Source organism: Cyprinodon variegatus, unplaced genomic scaffold (genome assembly GCF_000732505.1).
Source record: "Cyprinodon variegatus isolate N-32 unplaced genomic scaffold, C_variegatus-1.0 Scaffold48, whole genome shotgun sequence".
NCBI classification, from domain to species: Eukaryota; Metazoa; Chordata; class Actinopteri; order Cyprinodontiformes; family Cyprinodontidae; genus Cyprinodon; species Cyprinodon variegatus.
This window is the reverse complement of record NW_015150501.1, coordinates 1,201,636-1,216,418: the sequence shown is the minus strand read 5'-3', so window position 1 is coordinate 1,216,418 and position 14,783 is coordinate 1,201,636. Positions and strand designations below refer to the sequence as shown.

The following is a 14,783-nucleotide window of genomic DNA, read 5'->3' as shown; positions in this document are numbered from 1 at the left end:
AAAAAATATTTTTTTTTTAAATGTGGCTAAACTTTCAAAAAATCAGTTGCTTTTTATTTTTCAGATATTACACACATCTTTTTTCCACATGTGCTCTTAACTTAACAGGTCACATCTGGAACATATGACCTCATGTTACTTATGCTTGATAAACTATAGTGATGCAATAAAATGAAAAAGGATGTTATTTTTTTTGTTTGTGTTCTCCGTGAGGGTAAGAGTTAAGTCATCAGGTAGTTTTTTTGGTCTGTGTGCTCCATAGGCAGCCCGCAAGGCGGTGCAGGACTCCACACTGCAGGAGGCGGCAGCTGGGATCACTGTGGTGGGGCGTGTCCAGATGAAAACCAGGAAAACACTAAGGGGTCACCTTGCCAAGATCTATGCCATGCACTGGGCCACTGATTCAAAGTAAATGCATACAACACTGTAAATTGATTAATGTGTTTTAGCTGGGAGAAATTTGTTTTTTTCTCAATGGATATTGGCTCTGTTTACTGAAATAAATAGATTAGAGTGCAGAGGGCCAGAATACAGTACATTGACTTGAAGGACAGTGAATTAAATGGATATTAAGGTACTGTTTCAAGCAGCCAGGGGAAACTCAACTCCTGATCTCATTTTTGTGTTTATTTTTCATTGCTCCAGGCTGTGTGTCAGTGCCTCACAGGATGGAAAGCTGATAGTGTGGGACAGCATCACAACCAACAAGGTGGGGCAGAAAGAAACAGCAGGGAGTCATCTGTTCAGTTTATGATGGAAGCCTTGATTTATCTTTCCTCTGAATACTGAACAAGGGGTTTCAAAGCAGCGGGGCAATGCAAGGAAGTCTCATTCGCCTTTTTCTTTTCATAAAATTAAATATAAGAAAGAAATTTTGTTTATTTTATGCTTTTCATGCCTCACCCATCTATGTATGGCAACAATATCATAAAAACCCCTGATTAAAAAACTTTCTTGAGACACCTCTGTAAACTAAAGCTGCCTAATTTGAAGAAGAAAAAAAAGCCTAGTAATGTAACGTGTTTATAAAGTGACATAATATAAATTTAAACATTCGGCCAACATCAGTTGTTGAATGTGTTAAAGCCGCTGGTCTGTTTTAATTGAACCAATAACAAAAGCAGTTTGTTTTGTTTGGGCATCATCATAAAATTTAGAAACAAACCAGTTACAGTATATCCATGCTTTTGCATCTTAATTTTCTAAACGATTTACTTTATTTCTTACCTTATATTTCAAATTAACCATTGAATCAGACTATTAGAATTCAAAACAGAGTTAACTGAAAATAAACAATAAAATACTTTTTTATTTGTTGGTAATGCATTGATAAGGCAATCTTTAAATTTGTATCACTCTAGTGTTGACCCCGGTCAAACAAATAACTTTTCATAGTAAAGGACAAAGGATTAAGGCTTTATAGTTTTGGATTTCAGTGAAATGTATGAAAAAACACTGGCATTCATAAATTCTCCCCAGCTCGAATGCATTTAAGGCTACTTATATATTCTGATGTAAACCTAAAAATTTGACCGTTAAAACAATTTTTGAAAATGTCCATATTTTTTATTTATTTAATAGAACGATGAGCAGATTATGACTTCTTAAATTGTTAAATTGTATCCTTATAAACTACAAAGAGTGTTTAACTCCTGTTCAACCAGACTGTTAGCTTCTGTACTTCAGTCTCTATATCCATAGAATAAATCCAGCATAAGCAATGAAGTGCAGTTTATGAGATTTTTATGAAATTGGACTATCTGTGTGTACCCAGGTGAATGCCATCCCCCTTAAGTCATCCTGGGTGATGACGTGTGCCTACGCACCTTCAGGAAACCTGGTGGCATGTGGTGGTCTGGACAACATGTGCTCCATCTACAACCTGAAGGGCAAGGATGGAAATGTAAAGGTGATGCGGGAGCTGGCTTCACACACAGGTAAAACACCAGCCTTCATCATTTTGAATATTTATTGCTCTTAACGTTTTTACACAACTCATTCAGTGAGTCTTTGTTTGATTAGGTTATCTTTCCTGCTGCCGCTTCATCAGCGACACTGAGATCATCACCAGCTCAGGAGACTGCACCTGGTAAGAATAAATGACAGCTAACTGGACCTTCCTCCTAGTGCTTAAGACATAAATTAAAAGTTGATCTCATTTCAGCATACTCTGGGACATTGAAACAGGGACCCAGAAGACTGTTTTTGCAGGACACCAAGGAGACTGCATGTCGCTGGCTGTAGCTCCAGACTTTAAGTTTTTCATCTCAGGAGCATGTGACTTTACAGCAAAGCTGTGGGACATCAGGGAGGGCACCTGCAGACAGACCTTTGCAGGCCATGAGAGTGACGTCAACGCCATTGGGGTAAGATTGAAGAAGAAGTTTTGAGTCTGCTTTTCATCTAGAAAGACTTCATTCACGATCATTTGTCTCTCTTCAGTTTTTTCCCAATGGCAACGCAGTGATAACAGGATCAGATGATGCCACCCTGAAACTGTTTGATCTGCGAGCTGACCAGGAGCTCATCACCTACCAGGACTCCAGCATCATGTGTGGCGTAACCTCTCTGGCCCCGTCCCTGTCTGGCCGGCTGATACTGGCAGGCTATGATGACTTCAACGTTAACATTTGGGACACACTCAAGGCTGAGAGAGTGGGTAAGTAATTGTGGTAAAATGATACAAAGCACTTAAAACGAATGAAAACTGGGCTCTGTAGAAGAAAAGGAGGGGAGCTGCTAAGGTTGGTGCAGAAACGTCCTAATCTGCTGGCATCAAACAATACAAAACAGCATAACTGCTATTTAAACCTTATGACTTGGGTAAGTCATCATCCAAAAGCTTCTTCAGGCAGTTTTTTGGAATTTTAGCCCATTCCTCCTGGCTAAATTGGGTTTGTAGGCTGTTTTCTTTTGTTGTGATCTTATTTTTTGAGATATTGCCCACATTTATCCACCTAATGTCGATAAAAGTGACATGTACCAGTCCCCGCTGGTGTAAAATATCGCCACAACATGAAGTTTCCACCCCCATACTTAACAGTATGAATGGTAGTTTTTAAGCTTGCAAACATTTATCTTTTTCCTCATTAATATATTTTTTTTTTTCTTTCAGAAGTAGCTACAGTTTTTCCTCATTGAGTGCTATTTTAATTGGTTAATCTAGTTATTAGCACACCTGGGTCTCTGTGGATAATGAGCAAGCCAGCATCTTTCAGTGATCTTTTGCTTTTGATCTAAGGTTGAGGAACACATTTAACTCTAAAGATCTTAATCTCTGATCCTTCATAACAGTATGATAGACAATCCCATGGTGCAACTAAGGTGTTGCCTTAAAATTCATAAATGCAGTGTTTTCTCGTAACCCTGACTGTGCTCACCTAAACTTGTTGAGCCTCTACACCCTCAAACAGACAATCCAGAATTGTTTTAAAAGCACAATAATCTTAATTTATGAAATTTTGTCTTATTAGATTGGCAATAAACAGAAATAATAAATGTACTATTTTTGACTAAATAATTTTGACTAAATATTTAGTAATCCTCACACCTGTAGTGGGCACTGGGCACCCATTTTGGCTCCCCAGAGACTATTTTAGCATGTTTTGTCTTCCCAGAGTGGACTTTAGGGTCCCTTTTTACTTGCATTTTGGCTCCCAAGAGGGCACTCTAGCATGTGTTTTTGATCCTGAGTGGGCACTATAATGCACATTTTGGCTCCCAAAAGGTTGCTTTAGCACGTAATTTGGCTCCCAAAAGGGCACTTTGGCATGTGTTGTGGCACCCAAGAGGGCAACTTTAGCACGTGTTGTGGCATCCAAGAGGGCACTCTCGCATGGGTTTTGGCTCCCAAGAATGCACTGTGGTGTGTTTTGGCTCCCAAGAGGGCACTTAGCATGCATTTTAGCTCTTAAGAAGCCACTTAAGTATGTGTTTTGGCTCCCAAAAGAGTATTTAAGCAGGTGTATTGGTTCTCAAAAGGGAACTTTAGCATGTGTTTTGTCTCCCAATTGGGCACTTTAGCGTGTGTATTGGCTCCAAAGACACCACTTTACCTTGTGTTTTGGCTCCCAAGAAGACACTTTAGCATGCATTTTGGCTCCTGATAGGGAACTCTAAGACACGTTTTGGCTCCCGATAGGATACTTTAGCACGTTTTTGGCTCCCAAGAGAGCACTCTAGTGCACATCTTGGCTCCCAAAAGAGCACTTTAGCACGTATTTTGGTTCAAGAGAGCGATAAATCTGCTCCCACTGTTCAGGCCATTGATAGTGGCTTTCATTTCAGAATTTGTTATCCTCTTACATCTATACTTTTTTTCAGGTGTCCTGGCCGGTCACGATAATAGAGTGAGCTGCATCGGTGTGTCTGCAGACGGCATGGCCTGCTGCACAGGATCCTGGGACAGTTTCCTCAAGATATGGAACTGAGGCTGTCTGTCACCTGCAAGCAGAGAAAAAGCAGAGAATATATATGCGTGGAAATATGTGAAGATTTAAAAAGAAGGAGAGATCAATGGAGGGAGAAGGAGACATAGAGTGAGAAGAGGGTATTTTAACCGTGCCAAGTCCTTTTCTAATGTTCAGGAACAGGGGTGTAATGCGAGGATTTCCTCTTCTCCCAGTCACACTGCACTCTCACCTTTCTTCTCACGTTATGGTGGAAATTAGGGTAGGACAAAAAGAGTGGGCGTCTTAGTCAAATTCCTTATTAGTTAATCTGTAATTCAGATGAAACAGATGAAAGATGCATTTATTGTGGAGCAATCTAAAGATTATTCAATACGAACAATTGCCAAATGGAAATGGTAGCACACTGGATGAGTCAGAACTACATACTTACAAGTTACAGCCTGCGTAGAGTCACAGAAGCTCAACTTATATGCTGTGTTTTATATGAGAAAATAGGTTACACCATATGAATAACATGATTTACAATAATTTGTTTTAGCTTTGGTAGATTCCCTTAATACTAAAACTTTCTTTTTATTTTCTCATTTCTTTAAACTTACGTCAATAGTTTGCATGTCTGCATATGTGTTTGTTTTGTATGTGACTGATGAAGAATATTAAGTAAAATTTGAGATCATTTTTGGCTTTACCCCCTCATTAGGTAGACCTCATTTATGTTTTGGGTACTAACTCAAAATGATAGATGGATTAGTAAAATTATCATTTACATAAAAAAATATTTTGACCCACTTGTCTCAAGACAAAAATGTATGAGTGTCATTTGGTGTGAATACAACCAGTAACCTTGAATATTTATATATTTCTTTTCATGGCAGGTAAGCTCTTAATTCTGATTGTATACATTTTGAAAAACTAAAAGTTTGGCTTTTTTTCAGAACTTGGTCTACAGTGCAATGTAAATTAATAAATTGGGGTTTCATTCAAATTATTGCATTACGTCTTAATTTTTGGCTCATTTTGCATGTTCACTACCTCTTGGGTGCATTTAAGTTACACCAGATTATTTCAGTTGTGGAAAAATTTGGATCATAATTCAGTGCATTCAGTGATGTGTTACAACCTCTCAGAAATCTCACATTCTACATTCAGCCAGTAGGATGTTTTAGTGTTTGGAGCTGTCTTATGAATGAAACCAATGAGTTTTTAAAAATATTTGGTTTATTTGTATTAGTAGCTGTCCAATACTGAACCAGGAAGGTATTGGGGTACAGAAGCCAACTGTTGTATGTGCTACCAGTATTGGTGCTAGTTTGGCCTTAGCCCCCTCCAAACTCCCAGCCTGCCTTAGTTAAACACCCACAATCTTTTGCTGCATTGCTATCAATGTCACTTGAACAAACAAATATGGTTAAGCCTTGTCCCATTGTGTCGCAAACACAAATTCCACCTCTTGTCCTCCCCCTTCTGAAATAAAAACACCATCTACATGGAAATAAACATTCCAGTTTTATATATCAGACCAACGCTGATGTGCTTTGTTTGTTTTTTTTTCTGCTTTGTTGATTCTGTGTTAGTATATGGTACATAAATGTACTGATGCAGTCCTGGTTTTGTTCTAAAGTAAATTTCTGTTAGTGTAATATAGACTGAACAGAAGTCCTGCATGAGAAGCCAAATACTTTTTAGAGTTCTGGTATTCACAGCATTAGGATTGAAATATAACATAATCAACATAAAAATGAAAAATCTAATAAAGGGGGAAAATAGGGGAATTTTCTTGAGTCACAGATTATATCCATAATCTACCATGGTTCCCATCCGTCTTCATAGCAGTATCAGATTCTCTTTCCCCTCTCTATATTTTAACTGTATTTTTGCAGCTATTACACCTTGGCATCCATATAGAATGAGCCAGTTAAAAGAAAGTAAGAAATGGACAAAGGTGTCAAGTAATGAAGTACAAATACTTCATTACAGTACTTAAGTCACTTTTTAGGCATCTATACTTTACTCCATTACGGTACTTATTTTTCTTCCTGCTTCTGACTTCCACTCAATACATTTTCACACAAGTATCTGTAGTTTCTACTCCTTACATTTTTAAAACAAACATTACTCGTTACTCTTAGCTTCAGCTTAAGATTTATTTCATGTCACGTGTTCCATCCAATGCAGATCATTGGCGCCATCCACATCTAGTGAAAACTAGTGTGATTGGATGAGTCATATAACGCAAACACTCATTGGCTATCTTAGGGAAATCATCAGAAGCAAGCAGGTGTTCTTCAAACTGTAAACATGGATTGTCTATGCCATGCTACAATGTTGGATTTAGAAAAAGATGTTGAAATGTCTGAAAGGTCGGACACACGCGAGAATGTATCGGGAGATGGAGACCAAAAAGACCTACCTCATCCATGGCCCTATCTCCAGGATTTTTTTTTTTTTTTTGAAATANTTTTTCAGGTGTCCTGGCCGGTCACGATAATAGAGTGAGCTGCATCGGTGTGTCTGCAGACGGCATGGCCTGCTGCACAGGATCCTGGGACAGTTTCCTCAAGATATGGAACTGAGGCTGTCTGTCACCTGCAAGCAGAGAAAAAGCAGAGAATATATATGCGTGGAAATATGTGAAGATTTAAAAAGAAGGAGAGATCAATGGAGGGAGAAGGAGACATAGAGTGAGAAGAGGGTATTTTAACCGTGCCAAGTCCTTTTCTAATGTTCAGGAACAGGGGTGTAATGCGAGGATTTCCTCTTCTCCCAGTCACACTGCACTCTCACCTTTCTTCTCACGTTATGGTGGAAATTAGGGTAGGACAAAAAGAGTGGGCGTCTTAGTCAAATTCCTTATTAGTTAATCTGTAATTCAGATGAAACAGATGAAAGATGCATTTATTGTGGAGCAATCTAAAGATTATTCAATACGAACAATTGCCAAATGGAAATGGTAGCACACTGGATGAGTCAGAACTACATACTTACAAGTTACAGCCTGCGTAGAGTCACAGAAGCTCAACTTATATGCTGTGTTTTATATGAGAAAATAGGTTACACCATATGAATAACATGATTTACAATAATTTGTTTTAGCTTTGGTAGATTCCCTAAGTACTAAAACTTTCTTTTTATTTTCTCATTTCTTTAAACTTATGTCAATAGTTTGCATGTCTGCATATGTGTTTGTTTTGTATGTGACTGATGAAGAATATTAAGTAAAATTTGAGATCATTTTTGGCTTTACCCCCTCATTAGGTAGACCTTATTTATGTTTTGGGTACTAACTCAAAATGATAGATGGATTAGTAAAATTATCATTTACATAAAAAAATATTTTGACCCACTTGTCTCAAGACAAAAATGTATGAGTGTCATTTGGTGTGAATACAACCAGTAACCTTGAATATTTATATATTTCTTTTCATGGCAGGTAAGCTCTTAATTCTGATTGTATACATTTTGAAAAACTAAAAGTTTGGCTTTTTTTCAGAACTTGGTCTACAGTGGAATGTAAATTAATAAATTGGGGTTTCATTCAAATTATTGCATTACGTCTTAATTTTTGGCTCATTTTGCATGTTCACTACCTCTTGGGTGCATTTAAGTTACACCAGATTATTTCAGTTGTGGAAAAATTTGGATCATAATTCAGTGCATTCAGTGATGTGTTACAACCTCTCAGAAATCTCACATTCTACATTCAGCCAGTAGGATGTTTTAGGGTTTGGAGCTGTCTTATGAATGAAACCAATGAGTTTTTAAAAATATTTGGTTTATTTGTATTAGTAGCTGTCCAATACTGAACCAGGAAGGTATTGGGGTACAGAAGCCAACTGTTGTATGTGCTACCAGTATTGGTGCTAGTTTGGCCTTAGCCCCCTCCAAACTCCCAGCCTGCCTTAGTTAAACACCCACAATCTTTTGCTGCATTGCTATCAATGTCACTTGAACAAACAAATATGGTTAAGCCTTCTCCCATTGTGTCACAAACACAAATTCCACCTCTTGTCCTCCCCCTTCTGAAATAAAAACACCATCTACATCGAAATAAACATTTAATATTAATATTGGTCCAGTTTTACATATTAGACCAACACTGATCTGCTTTGGTTTATTTTCCTGCTTTGTTGATTCTGTGTTAGTATATGGTACATAAATGTACTGATGCAGTCCTGGTTTTGTTCTAAAGTAAATTTCTGTTAGGGTAATATAGACTAAACAGAAGTCCTGCATGAGCAGCCAAATACTTTTTAGAGTTCTGGTATTCATAGCATTCAAAAAGGGGAATTTTCTTGAATCACAGATTATATCCATAATCTACCATGTTTCCCATCCGTCTTCATAGCAGTATCAGATTCTCTTTCCCCTCTCTATATTTTACCTGTATTTTGCAGCTGTTACACCTTGGCATCAATACAAATACTTCATTACAGTACTTAAGTCACTTTTTAGGCATCTATACTTTACTCCATTACTTATTTTTCTTCCTGCTTCTGACTTCCACTCATTACATTTTCACACAAGTATCTGTACTTTCTACTCCTTAAATTTTTAAAACAAACGTTACTCGTAGCTTCAGCTTAATATTTATTTCATGTCACGTGTTCCATCCAATGCAGATCATTGGCGCCATCCACATCTAGTGAAAACTAGTGTGATTGGATGAGTCATATTACGCAAACACTCATTGGCTATCTTAGGGTAATTATCAGAAGCAAGCAGGTGTTCTTCAAACTGCAAACATCAATTGTCTATGCCATGCTACATGTTGGATTTAGAAAAAGATGTTGAAATGTCTGAAAGGTCGGACACACGCGAGAATGTATCGGGAGATGGAGACAGAGACCAACAAGACCTCCCTCATCCATGGCCCCATCTCCAGGATTTTTTTTTTTAATACCGGTAGTTGAAAAATTTAGCTTTTCATATAGTGGCATCTGGCTATTTTTCTTTTTCATGTTACTTTATACTTTTAGTAGTTTTTGGAGCACATGCTTTTTCACTTTCACTTGAGTAAAGAGGTCAAGTTGATACTTTAACTTTTACCAGTGTTTTTAAACTGCAGTATCTATACTTCTACTTAAGTAACAAATGTGTGTACTTATGACACCACTGGAAATAGAAATTACAGATATGTATTCAAATTTAGTTACTAAAGGAACAAAGTCCTCAAAAAAATACACTGTTTAAAAAAAAAAAAAAAAAGAGAACACAAAATAACACATCCAAGATTTGAATGAATGAAATATCATTGAATGCTTTGTTCTGTACAAAGTTGAACATGCTGATAATCACAAAATCTATCCAATATTGAACCAGGATAACATTGGGGTGCAGCAATGGCACAGGGGTTAAGCATATAATCCATGCACGATGGTCTGTCATCGACGTAGTAATCCTAGGTTTGAGTCACAACAGGTGGACAAAAAGCCCACTTTTTTCCACTTAAATGAAAAATAAACTTATAAAAACACCAAATATATCAAGGTTTTGTGCTATTAGTTTTGCTGAAGGTTTACTTCAGAGTATCCAATCATGTAGTTCAATTATATAGTTTCATGTTATATTGAAATAAATTAGATATGTGATCTCTAAAAAAGCTAAGTAAATATTTCCACTATAATAATTGGCTTTGAATTATACAATAGCATCCTGACAAAGCTCTTCAGGTAGATTTCATGTTAAATTAAAACAATTTGATTAGTCCAATTGTGGCCAAAAATCCTTCCTAAAGAAATGACTAAACCAAAATCACACGTTGTGTAGTTGTTGGCATCACTAAAACTTTCCATTTGTTCAACCTTGCCCTTGTCTAAAGCCAAAGTTTAAAATTAACAGCTGCAAGGAGTCATTTTGCCATGGTACAGTGAAGTAATAAAAATATAGTTCTCTAGAGCCAACTGATGGAGAACTTTATCCAGAGCATTCTCATCTGTATTTGGTGCCGTCTATTCAGAGCTTTAACGGTCAGAGTGTAGCATAAAAACATGGCCTACATTAATTATTTCATGTACAAACTCAATGTGGTAAAGGGGGATGCAAGGATGAATAAATTAACCTCTTCCTGTGGAGGAAATATCATGGTGTGGGTGACCTTGGGATAACTGGTGTTCATTAGCCTAGTAAACTAGCCCCACCCACCAGCAGCCAAAATAATTTACTTGCCTGCAAGTTTGAAGTTTAAATTACAGATTTAATCTCATATTTGGTCTGTTTATCAAGCAAGGTGTTCACGGCAAAAAAGTTTTTTTTTTTTATCCGATAGTGAAAATTGGTCAGCATTTCTGTTCTAGCAGGATAATGACTGAAAAACCAGTTCCAAGTAAAGCCAAGATTTCTTCCTATTTCTTCAGCATATCAAAGAAAGTCAGACTTCAACTGAACATAGTGTTGAACTTTCATTCTGTTTATAAAAAAACTTTTTACAACTTTTATTTTTACAGAAGTTTTAAATGGCTGCATAAAAAAAGCAAGAAACAGGAACAAAAAAAAAGGATTGAAAAAATTAAAATCAAGCCAAGCCTGGACATGTAAAGTTGACATTAACAAAAAAAAGGAGAAAAAAAGCAGCATATAGCAGTTAAAATAAAGCACATTTCAAATATAGGTTTTAGACAGCTACACATAAAAGGATATTTTAAAGAAATTTATAGGAGGGGCAGACTGTACATCTTCCTTCATTAGTTCTCCTTGTCCATAGATACTGCCAGAACTCTGCGGTCCATCTGTCCAAGTCGCTGCTTGGACTGATTGGATGCCTTTAGCTTCAACTGCATAGTGAAAGCAAAAAATAAGTCAGTTTAACAATGAACTTTGTAGAATCACACACAGATCCTCTGGCTAGATAACATCCCCTTTAAAGACAAAGGTGCTGCTAACATAACTGAATGCCTTGTACCTGGTTACGTTGATCACGAGGAGAGTTGGTCTCCTTAAGGATCTGCAGCGGAGAGCGGCCCTCAGTACCTAGTGAGGAGACAAATACCTTGAAATCATATACAAGTGAAAAAGTTTTCACAAAACAAATCTTCCTCTAGCCATACACACCTTTGTTTTTCAGTTTTCCAGACTGCCTCTTGTTTTCGTTGTTTATACCCTTTACAGCCACACGGACAGCAAGAGGAGATGAGCCTCCTTTGTTCCCTTGCACACCTCTAGATCGTAGTCCAGTGGCACCAAAACCTTTTCCCAACCACTGTGGCTTGAACTCCAGCTGACTGGGGCTCTTTGTGTCAAAGGATGGGCAGCGGATACCTGTCCCCACTGCTTGCTGCTCTGGACTGGGGACTACTAGTTCTTCTGAGGGAGGCAGACGGGATTCAGCTTCCTGGGCAGGAGGCTCTTTCTCCACTTCCACTGGTGACTCAGTGGACGACTCTGGCTGAACTGCAATAGAGGGAACTGCATACGAATGATCCACCTCACCCCCAAGTTGGTTGTTTTCCACATCAGGTTCTGAGAAAGCAGGACCTTCACTGTGGACCTCAGCAATGATCTGAGATGAAGTTGCTCCCTCATGGCATGTTATAAGGCTCATGCTCAGTCTCTTGTGCAGGGGGGTTTCTCTGGCTTCTTCTGCTTCCTCCAGGCTAATTTCTGCTTCTGTCTCGATCTCTACCTCCACCTGAGGATCCCAGAGAAGCTCAAAGGGGCTTGAGCTGCCAACAAAGTGCTGAGGAGCTTGAACAGGGGTAGCGAGGAGGTTAGCATGTTCAGCTAAAGAACTCAAGTCTTTTATTTTGAGAGGAGTGAGAAGCGGCTCTGTTGAGGCCAGCTCTTCGTCTCTGAGGACCTCATCTACAGGAACACTCAAGCATTTCTGGGGGCCCTGAGGGACTTTGCCTTCAGCCTCGTTGTGGAAAAGCAAACCTAGACGGTGAGCAAAAGACCCGACGGTTGCTGGGAAAGAAAGAAAAAGTAGAAGTTAAAAGTCAAACTGTAGAGGCCAAGAAAAGCAAACTGGAAGTTATTAACAATAAGTTTACCTCTCACAAATTCTCTCACAGGGGTGCGTGTAACGCCAACGGTAGGTGACCTGGGATCGTTAAAGGCCAGGGGACACTCACTGTTCACCGCTGCAGTAGTTTTGGACTCCTGTCTACAAAACTAATAGAGACAAAGTCATATAACCCAGTGCCTTTCAAACATAGCTTCAAAGTATAAAGACTACTGCCCTCGGGGGACCAATTATCTGAAATGTATATATCATTTCTAAGATTGACTGGTAAACCACAAATGTGCCATAATCACAATAAAAGTGTGTTGATTATTAGAAAGGAATCAAAGAAATTGTCCAACTAAACAATATTTAGCTAGCTGGAGAAAGTTTGAGGCAGATGCTTGCGCACAACACAAAAGGTACAGGCAAAAGTCCTAAAGGTCACACAGCTGAAACATGGATGACAAAGTAAAAATTTTAAGGAAATGCTGCATTTATCAATACGAAACATTTACGATCATTATTACCATAGAAAAATGGTCTAATATTGTGCAGCCCTACTTCCATGGTCCAATTCACCTGAATTATGTAAACAAATGACTTTATTGCTCCAAGATACTTAAATTTGTGAGTTTATTATTATCATTTTTTTTTTATAGAACCTAACTCTGCATTAACATCGCAACAGCTTTGTCCCAAACCAGCCTGTTTTATTCCTTGGTCTTCAATATGCTTTTAGTTAATTAATGTTCTGCAACAAACCTGTGAGGCCTTCCCATCACAGCTGGATTTAAACTAAGATTATGAGGGCATGTGCTTTGCTACGGCTTGCCCATGAAGCCTCAATAAAATATAATAAAATGTTTTGTTAAGTTTAGGATGTGTAGGTATCCTACCACTATGTGCCGGTGACAAACCTGAATGGGTGTTCGATCAATTCCAGCTGAGGGAGAGCGTGGATCCACCAGGCGACCCGCATGCATCTTTTTAATGGCTGGTTCTGGTTTAGTGTCTGCAGACACAGCCATCTTGCTCTCACTTGTTCCCATAGCTGCTTTGAAATGTTACCTGGTTTAAATTAGGAGGAATCACAGGATTAACGTTAAGAACATAAAAATTATTTCATGCATTTAGAAAAAGCTCAGTTAAACACCATTTTTAGATACTTATATATATCATATTTCAAGTTCTCTCAATAATTTCTAGTTACACCAAAAGTATAAGTAGCTATAAACAGGGCACCTTTGCAGCTGCTGATTTTAAATTAAATACTTAAGTATAAAAATATACTAAACATGTGCAATGTCAATCTATAAAAAAAGAACAAAGCAATGATAGATATATTTTTAAAATCCCCTTTAAAAGCAGCCATTCCTCAAAAATAAGACGTTTCAATCCTCCATAGGAAACCTGTGTTCAATGTTAAAAAAAGAATCAGTTTGCAAAAACATTGATAAAAGCCTACATAAGACTGATTCATCCAAGTAGTGTTTAAAACTGGATCTCAAGCCAAAAAAAACAACACGCAGTTCCTTCAATAACACGTGAATTAACGGAATCATGTTTTACGATAGAGTTAAGAAAAATTACCACTGCAAACAAACGAAGTTTAAGTTCCCCTGTGTTCTGTACCTTAAAAACGATAAATCCAGCCGTTGTTGTGCACACTGCCGATTTCTGTAGCTGCTTTTCGGTCTGACAAACAAGAACACACTAGTTTTTAAAAGATTTAAATGGCGCGGATGCGTGCCTTACGAACCAATGAGCGCACACTTCCGCTACTTCTCCTTGGTTTCTATTGGCTTAAAAGAAAGCTGTTTGAAATGGGCGTAGCCTATGTAACTACGTGCCTGAACGTTAAACTGTACATCACATGATACAGATAAAACTTTCGTTTGAAAATATCAAGGGAAACACCCACTTACATTTCACTTTTTACCTGACAGAAATATTCCAGAAGAAAAGCGAGCTCAATAATATTAACAAGTTCAGAAACTAGTTCAGACAGGTTAAAAAATAAATCTTGAAACTATTTAAAAAAAAAATAATAAATCTAAACAGATAAGTGAATAATTAAACAAAAAAAATTTGACTAAGTTATTTCTAGGAATCAAAAATGCATTTGATTTAAAATTGAGATTAAAATCTTGCATAAATCTCACATAAAAATGAGATAGATCATTTTATCTTAGCCCCTTGAACCCTACGGACCCACCGGCGGTCCAGCTGCTACGTGACCTCGTATTTGGCACAGTTTGGTGACATTTATGGATAAATGTGCCAAAATGGCCCCTCCGCCTAAGAAATTTCTCACTAATACCAATCTAAAATAAATATGATTCATCTGATTGAGTCCAAATTTGGTATATTTTTACACAACATTTAGATTTGAAAGTCTGTACTACTTTTTTGTGCTATAAATAATATTTTGG

General features: G+C 37.7%; 2 protein-coding genes across 4 annotated transcripts in view; one reads left to right on the top strand and one right to left on the bottom strand.

Annotated features, from left to right (window-relative positions):
• Positions 1-5,413, top strand: part of gnb3 (guanine nucleotide binding protein (G protein), beta polypeptide 3) — an 8,930-nt gene extending 3,517 nt beyond the window's left edge. For 2 of the 3 annotated variants that reach the window (XM_015370696.1, XM_015370695.1), the window contains exons 3-9: positions 263-408; positions 646-709; positions 1,775-1,937; positions 2,023-2,089; positions 2,165-2,366; positions 2,443-2,659; positions 4,324-5,413. In XM_015370696.1, the coding sequence (XP_015226182.1) occupies positions 263-408; positions 646-709; positions 1,775-1,937; positions 2,023-2,089; positions 2,165-2,366; positions 2,443-2,659; positions 4,324-4,430 (966 nt within the window). In that variant the 3' untranslated portion in view covers positions 4,431-5,413. The remainder of the gene's footprint in view (positions 1-262; positions 409-645; positions 710-1,774; positions 1,938-2,022; positions 2,090-2,164; positions 2,367-2,442; positions 2,660-4,323) is intronic. The other variant, XM_015370694.1, reaches the window with a different exon arrangement.
• Positions 5,414-10,876: 5,463 nt separating this feature from the next.
• cdca3 (cell division cycle associated 3) lies at positions 10,877-14,090 on the bottom strand. Its single transcript, XM_015370705.1, has 6 exons — positions 13,984-14,090; positions 13,269-13,419; positions 12,398-12,518; positions 11,460-12,311; positions 11,311-11,378; positions 10,877-11,182 (listed from the first exon to the last, which is right to left on the bottom strand). The coding sequence occupies exons 2-6, from the start codon at positions 13,398-13,400 to the stop codon at positions 11,093-11,095; spliced, it is 1,263 nt and encodes a 420-aa protein (XP_015226191.1). The 5' UTR covers positions 13,401-13,419; positions 13,984-14,090; the 3' UTR covers positions 10,877-11,092.
• Positions 14,091-14,783: the final 693 nt, after the last annotated feature.

Bases quoted from the DNA above. Each gene is read 5' to 3' on its own strand.
- cdca3 (XM_015370705.1), bottom strand. From the start codon at position 13,400: ATGGGAACAAGTGAGAGCAAGATGGCTGTGTCTGCAGACACTAAACCA. The intron at 12,519-13,268 runs GTTTGTCACCGG...TGTCTCTATTAG, and splicing joins TTGATCGAACACCCATTCAG to TTTTGTAGACAGGAGTCCAA. The intron at 11,183-11,310 runs GTACAAGGCATT...TTCACTATGCAG, and splicing joins CTCGTGATCAACGTAACCAG to TTGAAGCTAAAGGCATCCAA.